The 27,756-nt window shown below is 43.5% G+C and overlaps 1 protein-coding gene and 1 long non-coding RNA gene across 3 annotated transcripts in view; one reads left to right on the top strand and one right to left on the bottom strand.

Moving 5' to 3' along the window:
• The window catches only part of LOC139267192 (uncharacterized), a 108,042-nt gene that overhangs the window by 19,798 nt on the left and 60,488 nt on the right, over positions 1 to 27,756 (bottom strand). The window lies entirely within an intron of this gene.
• The window catches only part of dnmt3ab (DNA (cytosine-5-)-methyltransferase 3 alpha b), a 725,841-nt gene that overhangs the window by 647,202 nt on the left and 50,883 nt on the right, over positions 1 to 27,756 (top strand). The window contains exons 21-22 of one of the 2 annotated variants that reach the window (XM_070885120.1): positions 5,765 to 5,850; positions 20,925 to 20,994. In XM_070885120.1, coding sequence (XP_070741221.1) covers positions 5,765 to 5,850; positions 20,925 to 20,994 — 156 coding nt within the window. Of the gene's footprint in view, positions 1 to 5,764; positions 5,866 to 20,924; positions 20,995 to 27,756 lie in introns of both variants that reach the window. The other variant, XM_070885118.1, reaches the window with a different exon arrangement.

Below are 27,756 nucleotides of genomic sequence, written 5' to 3'. Positions count from 1 at the left end.
GGATTAGCAATGTTTGCAGCTCGCCTGCACATACATTGGAGGTGTCCCATTGTTCCACAGCCCTTGCAAACGTATCCTTGGAAGCGGTATGAATGGAAGCGATGATCACCTCCGCAGCGTCAACAAGATATTAATGACCTTGCATTCATCACCCTTGATGGTGGACTCTGCGGACATGCAGCTGCAGGCATATGAGTCCTGTCCTGTACGTTACGATTCGAAAACAACATTACTTTGTTCACAATACTTGCAACAGCACTCGTGTGCTGAGAAATTTATTTGTAGTGTCACTGGTGGCAAATGAATGCCTGGGCTATCGCTATGGCTTTACTCAAGGTTGGGATCTCGACAGTCAAAAGTTTGCGAAGTATTACTTCATGGCCAAAGAAGTCCCTAAGCATGTGCTCCAAGTGACCATCAAATTCGCAATGTCCTGCAAGGTGCCTTAGCTCAGCGACGTAGCTCGCTACTTCCTGGCCTTCAGACCTCTTGTGTGTGTAGAATCGGTACCTCGCCATCAGAACACTTTCCTTCAGGTTTAGATGCTCCCGGACCTGTGTGCACAAATCATCGAACGACTTCTCTGTAGGTTTCGCTGGAGCAAGCAGATTTTTCATGAGGCCATAAGTTGGTGCCCCGCAAATGGTAAGGAGGATCACTCTTTGTTTGGCAGCGTTCACTTCTCCTTCCAACTCGTTGGCCATGAAGTATTGATCGAGTCGCTCCACGAAGGTTTCCCTCCGAAAATTTCTCCAGGATGCCCACGGTTCTCTGCATTGTTGCGTTGTGGTTCGTTATCTGTATCTCGTTATCTGTATCTCGAGGGCAGAGAAACCAAAGGCAAAAAACAAAAAGGGCCACAGAGTATGATAGAAAGCTTGCTGGGAACATAAAAACTGACTGCAAAAGCTTCTATAGATTTGTGAAGAGAAAAAGATTAGTAAAGACAAACGTAGGTCCCTTACAGTTGGATTCAGGTGAATTTATAATGGGGAACAAAGAAATGGCAGACCAATTGAACAAATACTTTGGTTCTGTCTTTACGAAGGAAGACACAAATAACCTTCCGGATGTACTAGGGGACCGAGGGTCTAGTGAGAAGGAGGAACTGAAGGATATCCTTATTAGGCACAAAATTGTGTTCAGGAAATTGATGGGATTGAAGGCCGATAAATCCCCAGGGCCTGATAGTCTGCATCCCAGATTACTTAAGGAAGTGGCCCTAGAAATAATGGATGCATTGGTGATCATTTTCCAACAGTCTATCGACTCTGGATCAGTTCCTATGGACTGGTGGGTAGCCAATGTAACACCACTTTTTAAAAAAGGAGGGAGAGAGAAAACGGGTAATTATAGACCGGTTAGCCTGACATCAGTAGTGGGGAAAATGTTGGAATCAATCATTAAGGATGAAATAGCAGCGCATTTGGAAAGCAGTGACGGGATCGGTCCAAGTCAGCATGGATTTATGAAAGGGAAATCATGCTTGACGAATCTTCTGGAATTTTTTGAGGATGTAACTAGCAGAGTGGACAAGAGAGAACCAGTGGATGTGGTGTATTTGGGCTTTCAAAAGGCTTTTGACAAGGTCCCACACAAGAGATTAGTGTGCAAAATCAAAGCACATGATATTGGGGGTAATGTACTGACGTGGATAGAGAACTGGTTGGCAGACAGGAAGCAGAGAATCGGGATAAACGGGTCCTTTTCAGAATGGCACGCAGTGACTAGTGGGGTGCCGCAGGGCTCAGTGCTGGGACCCCAGCTCTATACAATATACATTAATGATTTAGATAAAGGAATTGAGTGTAATATCTCTAAGTTTGCAGATGACACTAAACTGGGTGGCTGTGTGAGCTGTGAGGAGGACGCTAAGAGGCTGCAGGGTGACTTGGACATGTTAGGTGAGTGGGCAAATGCATGGCAGATGCAGTATAATGTGGATAAACGTGAGGTTATCCACTTTGGGGGCAAAAACACGCAGGCAGAATATTATCTGAATGGCGGCAGATTAGGAAAAGGGGAGATGCAACGAGACCTGGGTGTCATGGTTCATCAGTCATTGAAAGTTGGCATGCAGGTACAGCAGGTGAAGAAAGCAAATGGTATGTTGGCCTTCATAGCTAGGGGATTTGAGTATAGGAGCCGGGAGGTCTTACTGCAGTTGTACAGGGCCTTGGTGAGCCCTCACCTGGAATATTGTGTTCAGTTTTGGTCTCCTAATCTAAGGAAGGACATACTTGCTGTTGAGGGAGTGCAGTGAAGGTTCACCAGACTGATTCCAGGGATGGCTGGACTGATGTATGAGGAGAGACTGGATTGACTGGACTTGTATTCACTGGAGTTTAGAAGGATGAGAGGGGATCTCATAGAAACATATAAAATTCTGACGGGACTGGACAGGTTAAATGCAGAAAGAATGTTTCCAATGTTGGGGAAGTCTGGAACCAGGGGACACAGTCTAAGGATAAGGGGTAAGCCATTTAGGACTGAGATAAGTAGAAACTTCTTTATTCAGAGAGTTGTTAACCCGTGGAATTCCCTACTGCAGAGAGTTGTTGATGCCAGCTCATTGGATATATTCAAGAGGGAGTTAGATATGGTCCTTATGGCTAAAGGGATCGAGGGGTATGGAGAGAAAACAGGAAAGGGGTACTGAGGTGAAGGATCAGCCATTATCTTATTGAATGGTGGTGCAGGCTCGAAGGGCCAAATGGCCTACTCCTGCACCTATTTTCTATGTTTCTGTGCCTAAAAAGGATCATAATTCAGTAACGTTTTTCAGTTCTGGAGCCATCATGATGGCTTGCACTTTCTCCTTAACTGGTTGGAGACCATTTTCATCAACCTGCAATCCTAGATAAACTACCACACGCTGTATGAATGCACATTTACTCCTCTTCGACTTCAGATTATGGTCATTGAACTGTCTGAATACCTCTTCTAAGATTTCCAGGTTTTCCCTCTCTTTGCAAGTGGCTATCAACACATCATCTTGATTGTACAAACAGTGATTTATTCCCTGTGAGATCTGATCCATGATAGCCTGAAATATCTTTGATTCGGACTTGATATCATCGGGCAATTTAGTGTATGAAAATAAACCTTTGTGTGAGTTGACTGTCAGATACTGCTGACTATCCTTGTCAACCTTGAGTTGAGCATAGGGAGAGATCCAGTTTTGTGAAGACTTTGGCTCCTGCCAGTTCTGCATACAGGTCCTGTGATGTCGGTAAAGGCTACTGTTCATCATTAACTGCTCGATTCAGGGTAATTTTATAATCCCCACAGAGCCGTACCGTTTTGTCTGCCTTCGGAACTACAACTAATGGGGTGGCCCAGTTATTCCTATCAGTCTTCATTAAAATTCAGTTTTTCTCCAACTTATCAAGCTCTTGCTCAACCTGCGATGTTAATGCATATGGTACCAGCCTTGGTCTACAAAAAATAGGTTTGATATCCAACCTAATCCAAATATGTGCATTGTATCCCTTGATGCCCTCGTATGAGTCCTCAAACATATTAGCATATTTCTCCAGCAGAGTATCTTGCCAAGACTTAACCATTTCTGCACTACAGACGCTGTACCAATCCAAACAAAGCACTCTTTGCCCATAAGTGTTGGCTGATTAACGTATTTCATTATAATAGGTAATCTTGCTTGTTGCCCCTAGTATTGTACTATACACTCCATTTGTCCAAGCATCTGCAGTTTTTCTCCGAATATGTTTTCAGCTCTGCTGAGCTCGCCTTTAGTGGTATGCCCCTGAAATTCTTGTAATACACATCCTCTCATTATTGAACAATCAGCCGCTGTATCTATTGTCATATTAATCCATCGATTATTAATCAGTACTAATGTTCTGATATCCTGACATAAGGAATGTACTGCCTTGCCCTTCACTGCATATACACCAAAACCTACACTGTTTTGATTGATTTCCACCCAGTGAACTCTTTGATTATCGTTGGGCTGTCCTTGGATTTACATGCGGCTGCAATGTGTCCCCTTACTTGGCACTGGTAGCATCTTGCCGACTTGAACCAACACTGTTGTGCAGTTGCTATTACACCTATGACATCTATTCTCCTTGATTTCACTACTCTCCCTCCGACTAAGGCTCACCTTCTTCTGCGTTTCTACTGTGAACTGCGACTACTGCCGGTAATGGATGAAATTCCTTAATATTTTTCTCTGTCATTTCCATGGAGGTGGCTATTTTGCAAGCTTTCTCAAAAGAGAGATCATCCATACCTAACAATTTTGATTGGATGCGTTCATCCGTTAGTCCACACACATATTGATCTTGAAGAGCCCCATCTAGGAATCCTCCAAAGTTGCAGTGTAGAGATAATTTTCTTATGGCAACAATGTATTCATCGGGTCTTTGGTTTCTCATTGCGAACTTATAGCTCTCCGTTATTTGTAAAAGCTGTGCATCAAAATGAAGCACCCTTAACCTTTCTCAGGATTAACAAATTCACTAAGATACTATAATTCTCTGCACTGATCATGACAGACAGAATAGCTTTCATCTTCTCGTGCACTGCTTGATTCCTTATTTGTGAATATACCAGACCTGCTCGGACTTCATTGACATCATTAGCTCTAAATAACATTTGCAATCTTTCACTGTAGGATCTAAACAATTCCTTATTTTTGTCAAAGGCTCCCAAATTAGACATAATTCATTGTCACATCCATATTGCCTTCTTAGCTTAATAGCTGTTAATCACTCTCAATAATCTTGAATTGGTTTTCAATAACTCAAAATGGCTTTCCACAAGCTCTTTTTGTCAGTTCAGCAATGTTCAGTACTCACAAAAAAAAATGGTTCTACCCTACTCTCATTCAGGAATCATGCTGCCGGTGGTATATCTCCTTGCTATGCTCCTTTTTGCCTTCTCATGAAAGGAAATTCCACCAAAAATTTCTTCATGCAGAAACTCCCGTCCTCGTCACCATTTTGTAATGTATTTGCTTCGTGGGTCTTTGCTTAAGAATTCATAGCAACACATTGCTATTAAGAACTAAAAACAGACAGTGCTGGAAATATCAGCGGGTCAGGCAACATCTGTGGTGAGAAACAGAGTTAACATTTCAGGTCGATGACCCTTCGCCAGAACGGCCTGACACGCTGAGATTTCCAGCATTTTCTGCTTTAATTTCAGATTCCAGCATCCGCAGTATTTTGCTTTTCTATTAAGAACTAGTTGGTTTATTAGCAAAGGTTTAACAATCACACTACACATTACCAGTTCATCCACCAGGCTCACAACCACATGCCTCATCATGGATCCCCTGAACCCAACTGGCTGGGGTTTTATTGAGTCTTGTGAACATCATGTGACTGGCTAAGCCACTCACAACTCAATAACTCTATAAACCAGTGAGCATTGTCACAGATGCATACATTACACATATAAGGGATAATTTTGCAAATTTGCAGTCCTAGCATTGACCTTTGCCAGCAAGGAGTGATTGTTGGGAATTCAGATATATGCCCCTTATGAATTGAATAGATTGAAAGTCATTGGGACAGCACACCTGAATTACCAATATGTACTGCCAGCTGGAAAATCTCCAAATCTTCATGCCAAAGGCACAAATTGATTAAATATACCTTGTAATCTTAAAAGTGGTGATGGGGGTGGTGTGCGACGGTTGAGGGAGGGAGGGAGGGAATGAGAGAAGATACCACTCAAAACATATTGTCCAGATTCATGAAATTAAGAAACTCATCTTTTCCTTTTTTTCTGGTAGTGTAACCCTGTGATGATTGATGCCAAGGAAGTCTCCGCTGCACATCGAGCCCGTTACTTCTGGGGTAACCTTCCTGGTATGAACAGGTTGGTGAAAGAACGGTGAGGGAGCCATACTGAGAATTAGCCAGTGGACAGCATGACACAGTGAGACTCAGTAGGGTGTTCTATCAGTGAGCAGAGAACTTCCTGTGATGAAGGATAGACATTCTTATACTTGCCATTTGATCCCAAATTTTATCCCCTTTTTATTTCTTTCACATAGCTTCTTTCAGCAATGAAACATATGTGGCCCGGGTTGTAGACTTTTTACATTGTGATTGGTTGACAGGTTGTAGGATGAAATACATTTGTTAGTTTTTCCTATTTCTGCAGAGGAATCCCATCTCTGCAGTGTATTCCGTCTGACCAAGAACTGTTGAAACCTTAGGCAGATTGAAACGACAGGTCAGAAACTTGAAACTGTTGACTATCTGTTGGGAGACATGCACTCTTGTTACGCTATTAAGCAATTTTAAATTGTCAACATTTTCTAATTACTGAACCTGATTTTGTCCTTTTATGTTTTCTTCCTTTATGTTCTCTTCCACATTTTCAATTTCTAAAGCTCAGTGATATAAGTATAATATCATCACAGGTATGTTTGTAGGAAAGAGTTAAATAAATTCTTAAAATAAGCATATATTATGACCTTTATTCAGGTTCACTACAAATATTTTACTATCCAACAACTTATATTGAGTGCCACTTCCCATTACCACCAGATACATCCTGATGATTTTCATGGGGAACATTTTAGCTTACGAAAGAAAAGTTTATATTGTCCCATCATGCAGATAGTGCACATTGATGACAGTAATTGTGTGAAAAATAAAGATTGAAGACGGGTGTGTGTTGTAATAATTCTCACATTCTCTAATTTTCTACGGTCGCCTGATCCACAATGCCAATATCTGATATATGGGTGTCTAATAATGAAAACACCAAAGGCATACTCAGCGAACTATTCATAATTGGTTTCCCATGTCATAAGTCACAGGCAACAAACAAAATTGAATCTCTCCTCCAATAACTTCCTGCATGTCTCCCACTTGCTGATTTTTTGTGTTTTTCTCTTTGTCTTTCACTGTTTCTGCACCTTTCTCTATCTCAAGCTTTCTTTGACTCCATGGCGTAATTTTAATTTTGCTGATTGTGTAAATGAGGCAGTGTCGATCTGCCGTTCATTATACATCTTTCCTGATTGAAATTAATGGATGATTCTCACATACTTTTGTTGTTATTTCTGTATCTGTCAGTATATTTTTGACCCTTTCTCATTCTTTCTTTATCACTCTTGCCTTAACAAAAGAGACACACATTTCCTTTTGAATGCATACACAATACCTTGCTACAGTCCAGTTAGCTTTGCTATGGCAAATGTTTCTGTGAAGACTTTTGGCTACTAAGCACACATATGCACAATTGTCGCTTTGCTTGATCTCATCTTGGAAATTTGTCGACCAGTTACACTGTGGAGTTTACTACTAATTCAGCTATTGGAGACCTTGTTTCTGTTTTGCTCTATGTAGGAAACAATAATCCATAAGTTGCTGGCTTGTATGATAAAAGAGATGGACTATCCAAACTGCCACTATCTCCTCCACTCATCACTTGCCATGGCTGCTCCCTGTTCTACAGATATTCATGACCTATATGGGCCAAATTGAGCTGTCAAAATAACAGTGAGGCTAATGCCATGAATCGTTATTTATGTGCAAATGGTACAGCAACTTCAGACGAGAGGTAGATGTGCAGTTAAACTCAAATATCCAAAAGTTGCTGTTCGATTTGCATTGCTCCACTATTAGCTTCACGAAAACTGCATCTCACCACGCAAAAAAAATTAAAATCCTAAATGTGCAAGGCCAAGTCTAACGCTATAGCAAATTATAGCCCTATATTTTTTTCTTGATTGTACTTTCCATTTCCTGTATTATATTAAATTATTTAAACTGTCAGTCACATCTCTCCCTCTCGCTACACTGCCTCTCAGCTTGTCAGGATACCGCACACCTGCTGTAATATCCCACTGAGATATAACAATGGAAAAGGAACACTCAACAGTGAGGTGAATAATTGCTGGCAAATGATATCCAACAGTATATAGCTTTTAGAGATTTTCTGTGATGGTTTTATTCCCACCTGATTGGCACATGTCCAACCCTGACAAGTCTTCTGGGACAGGCATGGCTCAGTTTTGACTTCTGACTCAACTTTCCTTTGGTCCTGTCAGAAGCCTCTTGTCTCGCTGATAGTGGCATGTCTGAGATGGAGAAATCAGCAACATGTGAGTTGCAGATGTGGACTTGCAACCCAGCACTCCATATCACTACCTCTTGGGTCACACCTTCAGGATATGATAGTTCAAAATTTTACATATTTTATATTCTGGGTCATTTAATAGATTGGACCAAAGTGGAATAAAGAATCCACCCTTTTCCCATTCAACAACTTTATAGTCAATGATCTGCAGTTTGCTGATTGGCATGAACCAGAACACAACATTTGGGCTACCTTTGGGAAAAAGGATTGCAGCTTTTTATCAATCAGTAATCAAATTTAAGAAACATAATTCAATGACTACTATATCTGCAGGTACCCAATTAAATATTGACTATACCATTTCCCTTTGTACATGATTGAATACAACCTACTTCTGAAGTGTCCTGAATTGACATATTTTTGGGTTGAAGTGCTTTTAACAATTCATCAGGCTATAAATCTACAGGTTTCATTACAATTCATGTTCTGTCTGCTGGGTCATTCTCCTATGGACTTTAATTTTAGTCTTGGCAGATACCTACTGTGAATATATTGACTTTTGCTATCCAGAAATCTAATTTGTACATCCGCAAATCCCAGAAAGCTCGAATTGATCTGTTTGTTTACCATCCGTAAGATTTTTGGAACACAAACCTATTCGATAAGTCTTCTTACTGAGGAATGCAACAAATGTGTTTTTTTAAAATATGGAAACGGGGTTTCGATAAGGTTGGGTGTTTGATCCCCTGTCCTCAAATAGTAAGTATTATTGCGTGTATGGTTCACACATGCAGTTGTTTGGAGGTTTATGTTTAGGAGTATACTTGGATTTTTTTCTATGTTGGGTGGCCATTTTATATTAAGAATAAGCTCCTTGGTGCTGAAATGATGCCATGGGACACTAGCATCTGATTGCTTAATGTGTTCATCTGAAATTCCTCTCTCTGCTATTTTAAAGGATGTATTGACCTGTTTAAAACAATGGTTTAATTCCTCGATTATATATGCTAACTATCTAATTTAACTTCAGGGTCATTTTTTTTATATCGTTTTCTTTTTCACACATTGAAACAACGTATGTTCAACTTTAAAATGATGAACATTGCATGTGAAGACTTAAACTGGTGTTTAGTACGTCTTAAAGAAGTAGCAGTGACCCAGAAATTCTAGAAAGAGACATTGGACTCCAATGCAGAGCACTCAGCTATCAAGTGGCACTATTTATTGTCAGGGCCATTGCAAGATTGTACACAAATGCGTGTAGTTTTTGTCTTCTGGGGTGCTAAATCAACCGTTGTAGCTCAAGCTCATGCTACAAGGGCAGATTTACATCCGTAAAAGATCTGGGTGGGAAGATCACTGCTTTTCCACTTACTAAGGTCGAATGTTAGATCAGGAGCTCCCACCTACAGCACACAATCTTTCCCTGTAGTGATGTAGCTGCATCGGATAGGAGCTGCAGCCAGGACCAGAATAAAAGGAATGTCAGTTAGGGGGAGTGCTGCTATAAACTGGGTTGTTAGAAAGTGTGAATGCCTCTAAAGGGAAGATGAGGTCTTCTAGGAACAGGGTAGGGATCTCTGTGAATGTGAGGAGAGTACAACCACAATAAAACTTGTATTTATATAGCACCTTTAACATAGTAAAATGCCCCAAAGTGCTTCACAGGAGCATTATGAAATAAAATTTGACACCGAGCCACATAAAGAAATATATGGACAGACAAAGAGGTTGGTTTTAAGGAGTGTCTTAAAGGAGGAAAAAGAAGTAGAGAGGTATAGGGAGGGATTTCTAGAGCTTAAGGCTTTGGCAGCTGAAGGCACGGCCACCAATGGTGGAGCGAGTGAAATTGGGGACGCTCAAGAGGGCAAAATTAGAGGAGCACAGATATCTGAGTGTTGCAGGAGATTACAGAGTAGGGCGAAGCCATGAAAGAATTTGAAAACAGAGCATTCTGGAGAGGGAGGGTGAATAGCCAGTTGTCGTGGTACATGTAGGTACCAACGATATAGGTAAGAAGCGGGAAGAGGTCCTACAAGCTGAATTTAGGGAGCTAGGAGTTAAATTAAAAAGTAGGACCTCAAAGGTAGTAATCTCTGGATTGCTACCAGTGCCATGTGCTAATCAGAGTAGAGGGAGCAGGATAGTTAGAATAAATATGTGGCTTGAGCAGTGGTGCAAGAGGGAGGGATTCAAATTCCTGGGACATTGGAACCAGTTCTGGGGGAAGTGGGACCTGTACAAAAGGGACGGTCTGCACTTGGGCAGGACTGGAACTGATGTCCTAGGGGTAACATTTGCTAATGCAGTTCGGGAGTGTTTAAACTAATATGGCAGGGGGATGGGAATCTATGCAGCGAGATAGGGCGAAGTAATATGGAGTCAGAAACAGATGGTAGAAAGGTAACAGACAATAGTGGAAGGCCGAGTAAACAAAGGCAAGAAACAAAACTACATCATAATTCTAAAAGGACAAAGTTGTGTTAAAAAAACAAGCCTGAAAGCTTTGTGTCTTAATGCAAGGAGTATCCGTAATAAGGTGGATGAATTAACTGTGCAAATAGATGTTAACGGATATGATGTGATTGGGATTACAGAGACGTGGCTCCAGGATGATCAGGGCTGGGAACTCAACATCCATGGGTATTCAACATTCAGGAAGGATAGAATAAAAGGAGGTGGGGTAGCATTGCTGGTTAAAGAGGAGATTAATGCAATAGTTAGGAAGGACATTAGCTTGGATGATGTGGAATCTATATAGGTAGAACTGCAGAACACCAAAGGGCAAAAAACGTTAGTGGGAGTTGTGTACAGACCTCCAAACAGTAGTAGTGATGTTGAGGAGGGCATCAAACAGGAAATTAGGGATGCATGCAATAAAGGTGTAACAGTTATCATGGGTGACTTTAATATGCATATAGATTGGGCGAACCAAACTGGAAGCAATACGGTGGAGGAGGATTTCCTGGCGTGCATAAGGGATGGTTTTCTAGACCAATATGTCGAGGAACCAACTAGGGGGGAGGCCATCTTAGACTGGGTGTTGTGTAATGACACAGGATTAATTAGCAATCTCATTGTGCGAGGCCCCTTGGGGAAGAGTGACCATAATATGGTGGAATTCTATATTAGGATGGAGAATGAAACAGTTAATTCAGAGACCATGGTCCAGAACTTAAAGAAGGGTAACTTTAAAGGTATGAGACGTGAATTGGCTAGGATAGATTGGCGAATGATACTTAAGGGGTTGACTGTGGATGGGCAATGGCAGACATTTAGAGACCGCATGGATGAACTACAACAATTGTACATCCCTGTCTGGTGTAAAAATAAAAAAGGGAAGGTGGCTCAACCGTGGCTATCAAGGGAAATCAGGGATAGTATTAAAGCCAAGGAAGTGGCATACAAATTGGCCAGAAATAGCTGCGAACCTGGGGACTGGGAGAAATTTAGAACTCAGCAGAGGAGGACAAAGGGTTTGATTAGGGCAGGGAAAATAGAGTACGAGAGGAAGCTTGCAGGGAATATTAAGACGGACTGCAAAAGTTTCTATTGATATGTAAAGCGAAAAAGGTTAGCAAAGACAAACGTAGGTCCCCTGCAGTCAGAATCAGGGGAAGTCATAACTGGGAACAAAGAAATGGCAGACCAATTGAACAAGTACTTTGGTTCATTAAGGAGGACACAAACAACCTTCCGGATATAAAAGGGGTCAGAGGGTCTAGTAAGAAGGAGGAACTGAGGGAAATCCTTATTAGTCAGGAAATTGTGTTGGGGAAATTGATGGGATTGAAGGCCGATAAATCCCCAGGGCCTGATGGACTGCATCCCAGAGTACTTAAGGAGGTGGCCTTGGAAATAGCGGATGCATTGACAGTCATTTTCCAACATTCCATAGACTCTGGATCAGTTCCTATCGAGTGGAGGGTAGCCAATGTCACCACACTTTTTAAAAAAGGAGGGAGAGAGAAAACAGGGAATTATAGACCGGTCAGCCTGACATCAGCAGTGGGTAAAATGATGGAATCAATTATTAAGGATGTCATAGCAGCGCATTTGGAAAGAGGTGACATGATAGGTCCAAGTCAACATGGATTTGTGAAAGGGAAATCATGCTTGACAAATCTTCTGGAATTTTTTGAGGATGTTTCCAGTAGAGTGGACAAGGGAGAACCAGTTGATGTGGTATATTTGGACTTTCAGAAGGCTTTCGACAAGGTCCCACACAAGAGATTAATGTGCAAAGTTAAAGCACATGGGATTGGGGGTAGTGTGTTGACATGGATTGAGAACTGGTTGTCAGACAGGAAGCAAAGAGTAGGAGTAAATGGGTACTTTTCAGAATGGCAGGCAGTGACTAGTGGGGTACCTCAAGGTTCTGTGCTGGGCCCCCAGCTGTTTACATTGTACATTAATGATTTAGACAAGGGAATTAAATGTAGTATCTCCAAATTTGCGGATGACACTAAGTTGGGTGGCAGTGTGAGCTGCGAGGAGAATGCTATGAGGCTGCAGAGTGACTTGGATAGATTAGGTGAGTGGGCAAATGCATGGCAGATGAATTATAATGTGGATAAATATGAGGTTATCCACTTTGGCGGTAAAAACAGAGAGACAGACTATTATCTGAATGGTGACAGATTAGGAAAAGGGGAGGTGCAACGAGACCTGGGTGTCATGGTACATCAGTCATTGAAGGTCAGCATGCAGGTACAGCAGGCGGTTAAGAAAGCAAATGGCATGTTGGCCTTCATAGCGAGGGGATTTGAGTACAGGGGCAGGGAGGTGTTGCTACAGTTGTACAGGGCCTTGGTGAGGCCACACCTGGAGTATTGTGTACAGTTTTGGTCTCCTAACTTGAGGAAGGACATTCTTGCTATTGAGGGAGTGCCGCGAAGGTTCACCAGACTGATTCCCGGGATGACGGGACTGGCATATCAAGAAAGACTGGATCAACTGGGCTTATATTCACTGGAGTTCAGAAGAATGAGAGGGGATCTCATAGAAACGTTTAAAATTCTGAGGGGTTTAGACAGGTTAGATGCAGGAAGAATGTTCCCAATGTTGGGGAAGTCCAGAACCAGGGGTCACAGTCTAAGGATAAGGGGTAAGCCATTTAGGACCGAGATGAGGAGAAACATCTTCACCCAGAGAGTGGTGAACCTGTGGAATTCTCTACCACAGAAAGTTGTTGAGGCCAATTCACTAAATATATTCAAAAAGGAGTTAGATGTAGTCCTTACTACTAGGGGGATCAAGGGGTATGGCGAGAAAGCAGGAATGGGGTACTGAAGTTGCATGTTCAGCCATGAACTCATTGAATGGCGGTGCAGGCTCGAAGGGCCGAATGGCCTACTCCTGCACCTATTTTCTATGTTTCTAAGCATGCGAATTTTAAAATCTCATGTTGCTTAATCAGAAGCCAGTATAGATCAGCGGCACCTCTTTAAAAAAAAAGGGGATATTGATTGCTTTTAGAGAAATTATGATCTGATTAGTATACTGAATATGGATAAACACAAATGTCACTTACTTTTCCGAATTTTAGATTAAAATGTATGAATTGGGAAAATAATAAGTGTTTAAAGTTAAATCATGTTTTTAAATTCTAGGATCCCTTCTCGAAGTGCATGGACCAACAGGCATTAGTGTGGGAGGTGGGAGGAGAAGCACTAAGACGTGGTCAAGATAATTGTTAATTTGCTGCCCATAGCCCCTGCACACTATGGGAACATTTTTCTGGTCCTTGACATGTTTGCTGCAGGTAGAACTGCATAATGGTGGAATAATCTGTCACAGAGAGAGAAGCAAGCTGGATTTAGGATTGTTACTTGGCCTCTTTTTAACCAGCCCAGATAGTTTTTTTGAAATTGCTTTTGGTTGACAGTTTTAACCAACCACTATTTCTGACTAAAATGGGCAAGCTAACACTTCCTAGTGACCGATTCAGGGTAGCCATTGCAGAAGCCATGGAGTATGTACCTCTTTGGCAGTGAAAGGCCTTAGAACGAAGAAACCAAAGAAAATAACTGGAAAAAGAGGGATTCCTATCTTTTCTTAAATTGGATAATTTGCCACTTTTTACCCATCAGTACATTTTACATTACCAGTTTATTCGTAAAGAAACAAATGTTTGCACACTACATGGGTTTGTCATCTCACTGGCGAGAAGACTTACCCAAAACAGAGAAGTAGATTGGCAGATAGGAGAAAATATCTATCATTGTAGCCAATGTGCGTCTTGTTCCACTTAAGGTGTATGTGTATCTTGGGCATTTGAATTTCTCATGGTTTACGTGTGTCCACAGTGGCACATTGAGCAGCTTTCATTGCTGATTCCTTACACAATGGATTTTTATGGATTTGGGATTTGGATAATCTAAGTCATTCATGGAGTGATCCATAAAAGAAAGAAAGACTTGGATTTATATAGTGCCTTTCACGACCACCTTAAAGCGCTTAGCAGCCTTTGAAGTACTTTTGGAGTGTCGTCACTGTTGTAATGTAGGAAATGCGGCAGCCAATTTGAGCACAAGTAAGCTCCCACAAACAGCAATGTGATAATGACCAGATAATTGTTTTTTTTGTTATGTTGATTGAGAGATAAATATTGACCAGAACACCAGGGATAACTCCCCTGCTCTTCTTCGAAATAGTGCCATGGGATCATTTACGGACACTTGAGAGAGGTTTAACATCTCATCTAAAAGATGGCACCTCCAACAGTGCAGCACTCCCTCATTACTGCACTAGAGTGTCAGCTTAGATTTTTGTGCTACAGGTTCCTGGACTGGGGCTTGCACCCACAACCTTCTAACTCAGAGACGAGAGTGCTACGCACTGAGCCACAGCTGACAGCCTACTCTGAATTCATGCAAAGTCTTAACTCTAACTTAACCTACCCTTTGACAATGATGAAGGAAAATGTGCCACACTAAAAGTATAAAATTCTGAGGTAACGGATTCAATTGTATTTAAAAATAAAATAATTAGGTCATAACTGAATAGAATAACTCTTTTAGTCGGTGAAGTCATCTCGTCGGATGTTGGTATTAATAGAGTTGTGAAAGCCAGCTTTTGGTTCAAGCTGAGTACAAATCAGGTTCATACAACCAAAACTGGAGTTGAACCAATTGACTTTTTTTAAGTGTTGAAGTGACTCAAAATTAAAAGTGTCAGATCTTGGTTAAGATGAGTGGTGTGGGGATGGATACTGTTAGATTCATTGGGAGGATCAGCAAAATGGCCAAATAGCTTTCCTCTTCTGTACTTGGCATTATGATCTGTAGTTTCAAGAGGAAGGTATGAACTGTTAAATACAACATTTATCGAATGGTGAATGCTTAAAAGTGTTCAGCAGGATGATCGACCTGTATCAAAGAAAATACTTTTTGCTGCTGGTTATAATACACAATAAAAATAAATTCTGTTTGGATGTGCTGATGCATATGCCCATTCAAAATATCTCACCAGCTCATAACTTAAAATGCTTCAGAAGAATTTTTTAAATTCCTTTTATTAACCAATTTTCTCCACTCCCCTATGCCTCTGCTGAAGGCATTGACTGCTAGCTGAGTTACAGTTCTTCAGTGCAAAGTGCCTTCTGGTATGTTACCCAAGGAGGTCAGTGGGTAGCACACTTGCCTCTGAGTCAGAAGGTTGTGGGTTCAAGCCCCACTCCAGGGACTTGAGCACATAAATCTAGTCTGATATGCCAGTGCAGTACTGAGGGAGTGCTGCACTGTCGGAGTTGTCGTCTTTCAGATGAGACATTAAACCGAGGCCCCATCTGCTCTATTTCGGGTCACTATTTCGAAGAAGAGCAGGCGAATTATCCCTGGTGTCCTGGTCAATATTTATCCCTCACTAAAACAGATTATCTGGTCATTATCACATTGTTATTTGTAGGAGCTTGCTGTGCGTAAATTGCCTGCTGAATTTCCCACGTTACAACAATGCCTTCACTCCAAAAGTACTTCATTGGTTGTAAAGTGCTAGAGAAGTACGGTGGTTGTAAATGACGCTATATAAATACAAGTCTGTCTTTCTTCTAACCTAAGGGTTATGTCATGGCAGGAGAGCTCGGACACGTGTTATGCACCTCCTGTGGTGTTGTCCCTGATGACTACATGTGCGGGAAGTGCATCCACCTGCAGCACCTGACAGACCGCATTATGGCACTGGAGCTCTGGGTGGATTTACTCTGAAGCATCCACGATGCTCAGGATGTCGTGAATAGCATGTTTAGCGAGTTGGTCACACCACAGGTAAAGGGTACACAGCCAGATAGTGGATGGGTGACCAACAGGAAGAGCAGTGGAAGGAAGGTAGTGCAGGGATCCCATGCGGTCATCCCCCTGCAAAACAGATACATCGCTTTGGGTATTGTTGAGGGGGATGACTCATCAGGGGAGGGCAGCAGCAGCCAAGTTCATGGCAGCATGGGTGGCTCTGCTGCACAGGAGGGCAGGAAAAAGAGTGGGAGAGCTGTAGTGGTAGGGGATTCGATTGTAAGGGGAATAGATAGACGTTTCTGCAGCCGCACCAGAGACTCCAGGATGGTATGTTGCCTCCCTGGTGCAAGGGTCAAGGATGTCTCAGAGCGGGTGCAGGGCATTTTGAAGGGGGAGGGTGAACAGCCAGTTGCCGTGGTGCATATAGGTACCAACAATATCGGTAAAAAACAGGATGAGATCCTACAAGACAAATTTAGGGAGCTATGAGATAAATTAAAAAGTAGGACCTCAAAAGTAGTAATCTCAGGATTGCTACCAGTGCCACGTGCTAGCCAGAGTAGGAATCGCAGGATAGCTCAGATGAATATGTGGCTTGAGGAGTGGTGCAGAAGGGAGGGATTCAAATTCCTGGGACATTTGAACCGGTTCTGGGGGAGGTGGGACCAGTACAAACCAGACAGTCTGCACCTGGGCAGGACCGGAACCAATGTCCTAGGTGGAGTGTTTGCTAGTGCTGTTGGGAAGGGGTTAAACTAATATGGCAGGGGGATGGGAATCTATGCAGGGAGACAGAGGGAAATAGAATGAGGGCAAAAGCAAAAGATAGAAAGAAGAAAAGTAAAAGTGGAGGGCAGAGAAACCTAAGGCAAAAAGGGCCACATTACAGCAAAATTCTAAAGGGGCAAAGTGTGTGAAAAAGACAAGCCTGAAGGCGCTGTGCCTCAATGCGAGGAGTATTCGGAATAAGGTGGATGAATTAACTGCACAGATAGCAGTTAACGGATACGATGTGATTGGCATCACGGAGACATGGCTCCAGGGCAACCAAGGCTGGGAACTCAACATCCAAGGGTATTCAGCATTTAGGAAGGATAGACAGAAAGGAAAAGGAGGTGGGGTGGCATTGCTGGTTAAAGAGGAAATTAATGCAATAGTAAGGAAGGACATTAGCTTGGATGATGTGGAATTTGTATGGGTGAAGCAAAGGGCAGAAAACGCTAGTGGGAGTTTTGTGGTTTACAGACCACCAAACAGTAGTAGTGAGGTTGGGGACAGCATCAAATAAGAAATTAGGGATGTGTGCAATAAAGATATAACAGTTATCATGGGCGACTTTAATCTACATATTGATTGGGCTAACCAAACTGGTAGCAATGCAGTGGTGGAGGATTTCCTGGAGTTAATTAGGGATGGATTTCTAGACCAATATGTCGAGGAATCAACTAGAGGACTGGTCATCCTACACTGGCTGATGTGTAATGAGAAAGGGCTAATTAGCAATCTTGTTGTGCGAGGCCTCTTGGGGAAGAGTGGCCATAATATGGTAGAATTCTTTATTAAGATGGAGAGCGACACAGTTAATTCAGAGACTAGGATCCTGAACTTAAGGAAAGGTAACTTCGATGGTATGAGACGTGAATTGGCTAGAATGGACTGGCGAGTGATACTTAAAGGGTTGATGGTGGATAGGCAATGGCAAACATTAAAGATCACATGGATGAACTTCAACAATTGTAATTCCCTGCCTGAAGTAAAAATAAAACGTGGAAGGTGGCTCAACCGTGGCTAAGAAGGAAAATAAAGGATAGTGTTAAATCGAAGGAAGAGGCATATAAATTGGCCAGAAAAAGCAGCAAACCTGAAGACTGGGAGAATTTTATACTACAGCAGAGGAGGACAAAGGGTTTAATTAGGAGGGGGAAAATAGAGTATGAGAGGAAGCTTGCTGGGAACATAAAAACTGACTGCAAAAGCTTCTACAGATGTGTGAAGAGAAAAAGATTAGTGAAAACAAACGTAGGTCCCTTGCAGTCAGATTCAGGTGAATTTATAATGGGGAACAAAGAAATGGTGGACCAGTTGAACAAATACTTTGGTTCTGTCTTCATGAAGGAAGACACAAATAACCTTCCAGAAATACTAGGGGACCGAGGGTCTAGTGAGAAGGAGGAATTGAAGGAAATCCTTATTGGGCGGGAAATTGTGTTTGGGAAATTAATGGGATTGAAGGCCGATAAATCCCCGGGGACTGATAGTCTGCATCCCAGAGTACTTAAGGAAGTAGCCCTATAAATAGTGGATGCATTGGTGATCATTTTCCAACAGTCTATCGACTCTGGATCAGTTCCTATGGACTGGAGGGTAGCTAATGTAACACCACTTTTTAAGAAAGGAGGGAGAGAGAAAACGGGTAATTATAGACCGGTTAGCCTGACATCGGTAGTGGGGGAAATGTTGGAATCAATTATTAAAGATGAAATAGCAGCACATTTGGAAAGCAGTGACGGGATCGGTCCAATTCAGCATGGATTTATGAAAGGGAAATCCTGCTTGACAAATATTCTATAATTTTTTGAGGATGTAACTAGCAGAGTGGACAAAGGCGAATGAGTGGATGTGGTGTATTTGGACTTTCAAAAGGCTTTCGACAAGGTCCCACACAAGAGATTAGTGTACAAAATCAAAGCACATGGTATTGGGGGTAATATACTGACGTGGATAGATAACTGGTTGGCAGATAGGAAGTAGAGAGTCAGGATAAACGGGTCCCTTTCAGAATGGCAGGCAGTGACTAGTGGGGTGCCGCAGGGCTCAGTGATGGGACCCCAGCTATTTACAATATACATTAATGATTTGGATGAGCGAATTGAGTGTAATATCTCCAATTTTGCAGATGACACTAAGCTGGGTGGTGGTGTGAGCTGTGAGAAGGACGCTAAAAGGCTGCAGGGTGAATTGGACAGGTTAGGTGAGTGGGCAAACGCGTGGCAGATGCAGTATAATGTGGATAAATATGAGGTTATCCACTTTGGTGGCAAAAACATGAAGGCAGAATATTATCTGAATGGCGGCAGATTAGGAAAAGGGGAGGTGCAACGAGACCTGGGTGTCATGGTTCATCAGCCATTGAAAGTTGGCATGCAGGTACAGCAGGCGGTGAAGAAGGCAAATGGTATGTTGGCCTTCATAGCTAGGGGATTTGAGTATAGGAGCAGGGAGGTCTTTCTACAGGGTCTTATTGAGGCCTCACCTGGAATATTGTGTTCAGTTTTGGTCTCCTAATCTGAGGAAGGACGTTCTTGCTGTTGAGGGAGTGCAGTGAAGGTTCACCAGACTGATTCCCGGGATGGCAGGACTGACATATGAGGAGAGACTGGATCGACTGGGCCTGTATTCACTGAAGTTTAGAAGGATGAGAGGGGATCTCATAGAAACATATAACATTCTGACGGGACTGGACAGGTTGGATGCAGGAAGAATGTTCCCAATGTTGGGGAAGTCCAGAACCAGGGGATATAATCTAAGGATAAGGGGAAAGCCATTTAGGACTGAGATGAGGAGAAACATCTTCACTCAGAGAGTTGTTAACCTGTGGAATTCCCTACTGCAGAGAGTTGTTGATGCCAGTTCATTGGATATATTCAAGAGGGAGTTAGATATGGCCCTTACGGCTAAAGGGATCAAGGGGTATGGAGAGAAAGCGGGAAAGGGGTACTGAGGTGAATGATCAGCCATGATCTTATTGAATGGTGGTGCAGGCTCGAAGGGCCGAATGGCCTACTCCTGCACCTATTTTCTATGTTTCTATGTTTCTTGTATTAATGTAGATAATGGGTGTCAGTATCTTTCAGAGAAGCATCATAGCCAAGTCTGATCTCTATCCTCACCCAACATCCATACAGGTCACTAGATAAGGTCTCTAACCTGGTGACATAGAGACTAATTGTCAAGTCTCTAATGCCACATGGCTGAGATGCAGTAACTCAGCATTAAGCAGAGATTGAACTTGGGACTTTGGCTCAGCTACTCACTGCCTGAACCAGTTGTTAGATTTTAAGAAAGTTCTTCAGTCATTTATTTTTATCAGACACTGAATTCCTTTCAAAAGTGGATATGCAGTCAGGGACCTGTCCAAATCTATGATCCTAATTGAATTGGGGATTTAGGTTACCTCTTGATCAAATGAGGCAGATGCATCAGTACTTTCAAATGGGCTCCAACACCTTCGTGATGTACCAATCAGTTGTAGTAAGATTTCTGCAATTTCAAGTACCAAGGTGACCAGGAGTGAGTGGCCATTAAAGCAGAAAGCCTCAATTATTACCCTCCTGTCTTGTTATTTCCATTTTTCTTGGAAGATCTTGACATTTTTATTTTCTGTATTTAATTTGTCATTGATAAGCACCACATAGATTTGAAGTTTCATTAATTATAGAAAAAAACAAAGATAGCACAAAACCCATGCAATTGAAGCTAAGAGGGCTAAAAGAAAGAATTTGTGGAAGGGTAACAAAGACAGGAAGGTCTTCAGAACTGTGTTTAGAATTTATGTCCATCTGCACAGTGTAATCAAGTTAATTCTGATAGTGCCGGACTGATTTACTGTTCTTTTTCTTTTAGACCACTGGTTGCCATGTATAATGATAGACTTGATCTTCAGACCTGTCTGGAGCACGGTAGGACAGCAAAGGTTAGTGCAAATAATCTTCACAATAGTTTTCTATCCACTATATAATAATAAATAATTGGGGGAGAGCCTGCAAAATGTCTCAACTATTGCCATTAGGATAGCCTATTCTAAGATGATAAAAATTGAAAGCACGCGTAGTACTTTCTACCTTTTTAGGTGCCGCTCCCCACACACTCTTGGCTAACAGAGGGAGGGCAAGTGTCCTGTTCCTCTTGCCAGTACTGTGTGTATCTAGTTGCTAGGAGATGAGCACTGTGCATCAATATAAACAATAACAACAACTTGTATTTACATAGCGCCTTTAACATAGTAAAACATCCCAAGGTGCTTCACAGGATGTTATAAGACAAAACAAATAAATTTGACACTGAGTCACATAAGAAGAAATTACGGCAGATGTCCAAAAGCTTGGTCAATTAGGTAGGTTTTAAGGAGTATCTTACAGGAGGAAAGAGAGGTAAAGAGGTGGAGAGTTTAGTGAGGGTGTTCCAGAGCTTAGGGTCCAGGCACCTGAAGGCACGGCCACCAATGGTTGAGCAGTTATAATCAGGGATGCTCAAGAGGGCAGAATTTGAGGAGTGCCGATATCTCGGGGAATTGTGAGGCTGAAGGAGATTACCAAGATAGGGAGGGGCAAGGCCATGGAGGGATTTGTAAACAAGGATGAGAATTTTGAAATCGAGGCGTTGCTTAACAGGGAGCCAATGTAAGTCAGTGAACAGGACTTGGCGTGAGTTAGGAAACGGGTTGCCGAGTTTGCAATGACTTCAAGTTTACATAGGGTAGAATGTGAGAGGCAAGCCAGAAGTGCGTTGGAGTAGTCAAGTCCAGAGGTAACAACGGCATGGATGAGGATTTCAGCAGCAGGTGAGCTCAGGCAGGGCGGAGACGGGCAATGTTATGGAGGTGGAAATAGGTGGTTTTAGTTATGCTGCGGATGTGTAATCGGAAACTCATTTGAGAGTCAAATATGACACCTAATTTGCCAACAGTCTGGTTGAGCCTCAGTCCGACACCAGGGAGAGGGATTGAGTCGGTGGCCAGACAATGGCTTCGGTCTTCCCAATATTTAATTAGAGAAAATTTCTGCTCATCCAGTACTGGATGTCGGACAAGCAATCTGACAATTTAGAGATCATGGAGGGATCGAGAGAAGTGGTGGTGAGGTAGAGCTGGGTGTCATCAGCGTACATGTGGAAACTGACGCTGTGTTTTCGGATGATGTCGCCAAGGGGCAGTATATAGATGAGAAATAGGAGGGGGGCCAAGGATAGATCCAGAGCTGACGATGAGGGAGTGGGAAGAGAAGTCATTGCAGGTGATTTTCTGGCTACGATTTGATAGATAAGAATGAAACCAGGCAGTCCCACCCAGCTGGACGATGGTAGAGAGACGTTGGAGAAGAATGGAGTGGTCAACCGTGTCAAAGGCTGCACACAGGTTGAGAAGGACGAGGAGGGATAGTTTACCTTTGTCACAGTCACAAAGGATATCATTTGTGACTTTGATGAGAGCCGTTTCGGTACTGTGGCAGAGGCAGAAACCAGGCTGAAGGGATTCAAACATGGAGTTCCGGGAAAGATGGGCACAGATTTGGGAGGTGACAACACATTCAAGGACTTTGGAGAGGAAAGGGAGGTTAGAGATGGGGCAGTAGCTTGCAAGCACAGTCGGATCAAGGGTTTTTTTTTGAGGAGAGTGGTGGTGACAGCAAATTTGAAGGAGAGGGGAACAGAACCTGAGGAGAGAACCATTAACAATGTGAGCTAACATGGGAGCCAAAAAAGGAAGTTGAGTGGTCAGCAGTTTAGTGGGAATAGGATCAAGTGAGCAGGAAGCGGGTCTCATGGACAAGATGAGTGTGGAGAGGTGAAAGAGGGGAGATCAGAGAGAAACTGGAGAAAGATGCAACTTCAGGGCGAGGGCAGGGGGGAACCTCAGAGGATGTTTGGACTGGTGTGCTCGGGGAAGGAAGGGAAGTGGCAGAGGCAGCTGATCGGATGGTCTCAATCTTTGAGACAAAGAAGTCAATGAGCTCTTCGCACTTGTTGTTGGAGGTGAGTGTGGTGGAGACAGGGGAGAGGGGTTTAAGAAGACGGTTGGCAGTAGATCCTGGAATATGCGCCTCTCCCTTTGCAGAAATACCATATATCGATCCACTGGCTGCCCAATAACACACCTGAGTTTCCCTCTCCCTCCATGTGGGAATTCTAGGAGAATCCTATTAAAAGAAAATTACATGGTCAATGGACTGAAGGGATCAAGTCCACACACTGCTGAATTCACTGCCTCAGCCACATGTACAGGGAGCTGCTGAACAGAGACCTTAAGGTTGAGGTCATTTTAATTTAACCCGCCTGGCACCAAACTAGCAGGATCTGATTGGTCACCTAATTATACACTCCACCCAATTTTACTTTCCATTGACATTGAATGGGTAATACATAGGGCGAAGTGTAAAATGGGCATCCTGTCAGCTTCGCACCAGTTGGTCAGATTAAAATAACCCCCGACCTGTCTCTCTCCATGGCCACATAGTTCCATAATCCCAAGGGAATTCTGTAAAGGAAGAAGTGTGGAGAGGTTGCATAACTGCTTTGCAGAATAGCATTTCATCATATAAAAGAAAAATAAATATTTTTCTGTTTATATTTTTCAATCCAAAAGTAAATGTAATCTCATAATGGTCCCAATATTTTCCATTCCAAAATATGGGGCTGGATTTTCGGCTGATTTGCGCCCTATTTAGCGCCTCAGCGTGGCTCAAAAATGATTTTTTTGGTCATGAAGATTTTGTGCCTGAGCAGAACTTGCACCCCAATGGTTTTGCGACAGTGCTAAAACTTACCACCCCGCTGCTGTTGTGACCGTTTGGATGATGTAAACCAAAGCACTAGCGCCTTGGGCAGAACTTTCGAGGATTTCGCCCAATTTAGCATCCGCCTGGGAACCCGCCCAGAAAAATCGGACAGACCCAGGGCGCATCAGGCGTTAGTGGCGCCATCTTGGAAGCGAAGGAGAAAGCTGCAGCTGAGAGTGATTAAAAGGATTGGGAGAAGAACACTGCGTTACTGCATACTTTTATTGTGAAGTTTATGTGAGTTTCTAGTTTGTTTTATGAAAGACATTTTAAAAGATGGATCCATGCTAGGTCAGGAGCCAGTAATCCTGCCTGATATTGCCATACGGCTTCAAGTTGGAAGAAGACTTATTGTTGATCATTTGAAACATAATCGAAGAAATCGCAGACATATGGGGAGGAGGCCTTAACCCCCACGAGGTTTACAGGGAACATCGTTCATACCTCCAGCTCTCTGAGGCACAGTGCGTTAGAAGGCTGCACTTCTGAAAAGAAATGCTGACAGAGATATGCCAGCTCCCGACAGGCAGACCTACAGTCTATCAGCGACAACAGGATTGCACTGCCCGTCGAGGTGAAGGTGACTGTGGCACTTGTCTTCTATGCCTCCGGCTCCTTTCAGGCATCAACGGGGGACATATGCTCCATCTCGCAGCACGCTACACATTGCTGCATTCACCAGGTGACTAATGTATTGTACGCATGTAGAATGGACTTCATCAACTTCCCAGTGACCAAGGAGACCCAAAATGAGAGGGCTGTAGGTGTTGGATAATTTGTTGGCTTCCCCAAGGTTCAGGATGCCATTAACTGTACGCACATCGCGCTGCGAGCACCTTTACAGAACGGAGAGGTTTTCTGAAACCAAAAAGGATTCCATTCCATAATGTACAGATCATCTGCAACCATACTCAGCGCATCATGGCAGTCAATGCCCAATATCCAAGGAGCATCCATGATGCTTTCATCTGTATGAGGGTAGTGTCTCATGCATGTTCCAGTGTCAACCACAAGGCCAAAGCTGGATGCTCGGGGACAAAGGTTATGGTCTCGCCACCTGGCTCATGACCCCCCCCCTCCGGAATCCTCAGACAGAAGCCGAGCATCGCTATAATGAGAGCCATGCAGCCACACGCAACATCGTCGAACAGACAATTGGAGAGCTCAAGCAGCGCTTCCGATGCCAGGGCCACTCTGGAGGCTGCCTGCAATACTCCCCTCAGCAGGTCTCTTGAGTTCATTGTGGTGTGCTGCATGCTACACAACTTAGCCAGCATGAGGGGACAGGAATTGCCAATGGGGATTGCAGGACCAGTCAGGAGAAAGGGGGGGGGGGGGTGGTGGTGGAGGAGAAAGATGAGGAAGAGGAGCCTGGCGAGGAACCCATGCCACTATCCCACCACCACAACCACAGGGGAGGCATCGTGGAGATTTCGCCGCTGCAAAAGCCTTATGCCGGCAGCTCATAATTTAACGCTTTGCTTGAAGAGTGAACGGTATGTTTGAGCATTGCTATGGCCACTCTATACCGCCATGTTGAGTATTCCCCCTCTTATTCTACAAATGAGACACTACACAGGAATGGTTATGGTGAACAAAAAATGTATTAAACATTGTAACATTGTAAACTTTGTAGCCTTTATTGTGAGACTTAAATAAAATAAGCTGCATCCAACAGTGTCATCATCATCATCATAGACAGTCCCTCAAAATCGAGGAAGACTTGCTTCCATTCTAAAAGTGAGTTCTCAGGTGACTGTACAGTCCAATTATGATCAGAAACTTGATCTCTTTAGTTCGGAAGACATATTGCATCTTAATGTAATACTCAAACAGATCTTGTGTTTGTGATGCGCCATATACTGCAAGGGTTCGTGTCACAATCTCCGGGACTCCACTGTCACTGCTGCAGGCCACCGTATGGGCATTGATTGCCTCGCTAGTATCATGGCTCGCACTGACATTCTGCGACTCTATCTCTGTAATGGTTGCTTTCAGATTGTCGATGCTCGCGGGAATCTTAGCCAAGACATCAAGGAGCTGACGGCTGACCTGGATGCTCTCCCTGAACATTCCCACCATGTCCAGTTCCATGTCTGCTTGTCTGTCAGCAGACTGACATTGCTGACGCATCCTCCAGAGAGATGGCATGCGGGATTCAATCCCAGCATTGCGTTGCTGTACGCCACTGGTCCCAGGAGCCTCTATTTCGTCTAACCCCGAGAACATCACGTCGTCCCCAGAGGAGCTGAGTGCTGATGGTGGAACAGGGGTGGATTGAAGCTGAGCCGGAGTGGGCTCATTGCTATCCTCCTCCTCTTCCTCCTCCTCCAGACAATGGCCTGATGTGGAGGGGTCCCTTGAGGGATGCTGTGCCTGTGATTGGTCATCTGGAAGTAGAAAGCAACAGACGAGTGGTTAGCAGCAGGGGAGGTTGCAGGGTGACATGAGGAAGGTTGCATAGCACAGGCTCATTTGAAGGACCCCCGCTACGCCATTATATCTCGTCCAGAGGCACTGAAGGACATTGCCCCAACCTATCCTAGGGAGTGTGCAGGACATTGCCCCAACCTATCCCAGGGAGTGTGCAGGACATTGCCCCAACCTAGTCCAGAGACACTGCAGGACATTGCCCCAACCTATCCCTAGGGAGTGTGCAGGACTTACCCTCAGTATCCGAACAGGGTTCAGCATTCCCAGTGGTAGCTGCCCGACCTGAGACACTGATGAGGTCTGCCACTGTCCTCAATGTCAATGAGTGGCAGGGTTTGAGGTGGACCGCCGCCTGTCCGCACCTGCTCGCAGCGATTATGAGACGACTTGGCCTGCAGAGCTGAAAATGGGAATGGTTACAAGAGGGTTCATCTGCTCTTGTCGCATAGATAGCCACAAAAGCACGCATACCATACTGTGTGATTGTAATGCAGTCCTCTGTTTAATGGCCTTGGAAGTTGCACATGGTTCATCAGGAGGACATCGAAGTGGAGAGCAATCTTATGAGATCCCAGAAAGAAATCTTAATAATGTGTAAAGATCATTCATGGCAAATAGGGTGCCGAACTAAGCCTACCTACGTGTCATGCATTTTAGGAGGCAACCCACAGAATGTTGAGAAGGCACCAACAGCATGAGAACAAATAGTGTGTCAGATTTATAATTGAAGTAATGAAGGAATGTATGAATTAAAATTCTACTCACGCTGACGAACCTTGTCAGATCATTAAACTTCTTTCGGCACTGTGTGCCAGTCCTGATCACAGTGTCTGAGGCAGAGACCTCCTCAGCGATTTCCCTCCAAATCCTTTTATATATCAATGGCAGTGATCTAGATCCACCCCGAAGACGCAACTCCTGCCATCTTCTTTCCACAGCCCCCACGAGAGCTTCATTAGCCTCGTGGCTGAATTGCCTAGCATGCTGTCTGGAACTGCCATCCTCCATGATCAAAATCCAAATGTAAAATGGCTGATTCAGTCCCGGGTGTACTGCGCATACACGCGGCTGTGCCCTGCATTAGCGTTTGCGACTGAAGATCAGACCAGAAGTGTGGGAAGAAAAAAAAAAATTTGTGCATGCGCAGAACGGCTGATTTTTTTTCAGCACCGGAACTTTTGGCTCTGGCGCACAAAGTCTGTGGTGCAACACCGGAGTTAATGCTAACGTCCTCGTGAACTTTCATTCAGCAAAAGTTGCTCGCTCTGGCGCTATCATTAACCCGGCGCTAAATTTTGGCTCTGCCGCGAATTGCACCTGGAAACAGGCGAAAATGCAAAAAGCTGAAAATACAGCCCGTGATGTTTTACAATTCTGACTGCAATTCTCGACTATCATCATCATACACAGTCAATAAACTGAAGGGTGTGTAGTAAAGAGAACATAAAGGGTTTCATTTTCAATATCAG

This window comes from Pristiophorus japonicus, chromosome 7, assembly GCF_044704955.1.
Source record: "Pristiophorus japonicus isolate sPriJap1 chromosome 7, sPriJap1.hap1, whole genome shotgun sequence".
Lineage (NCBI taxonomy): Eukaryota > Metazoa > Chordata > Chondrichthyes > Pristiophoridae > Pristiophorus > Pristiophorus japonicus.
This window is presented reverse-complemented; position numbering and strand designations above follow the sequence as displayed.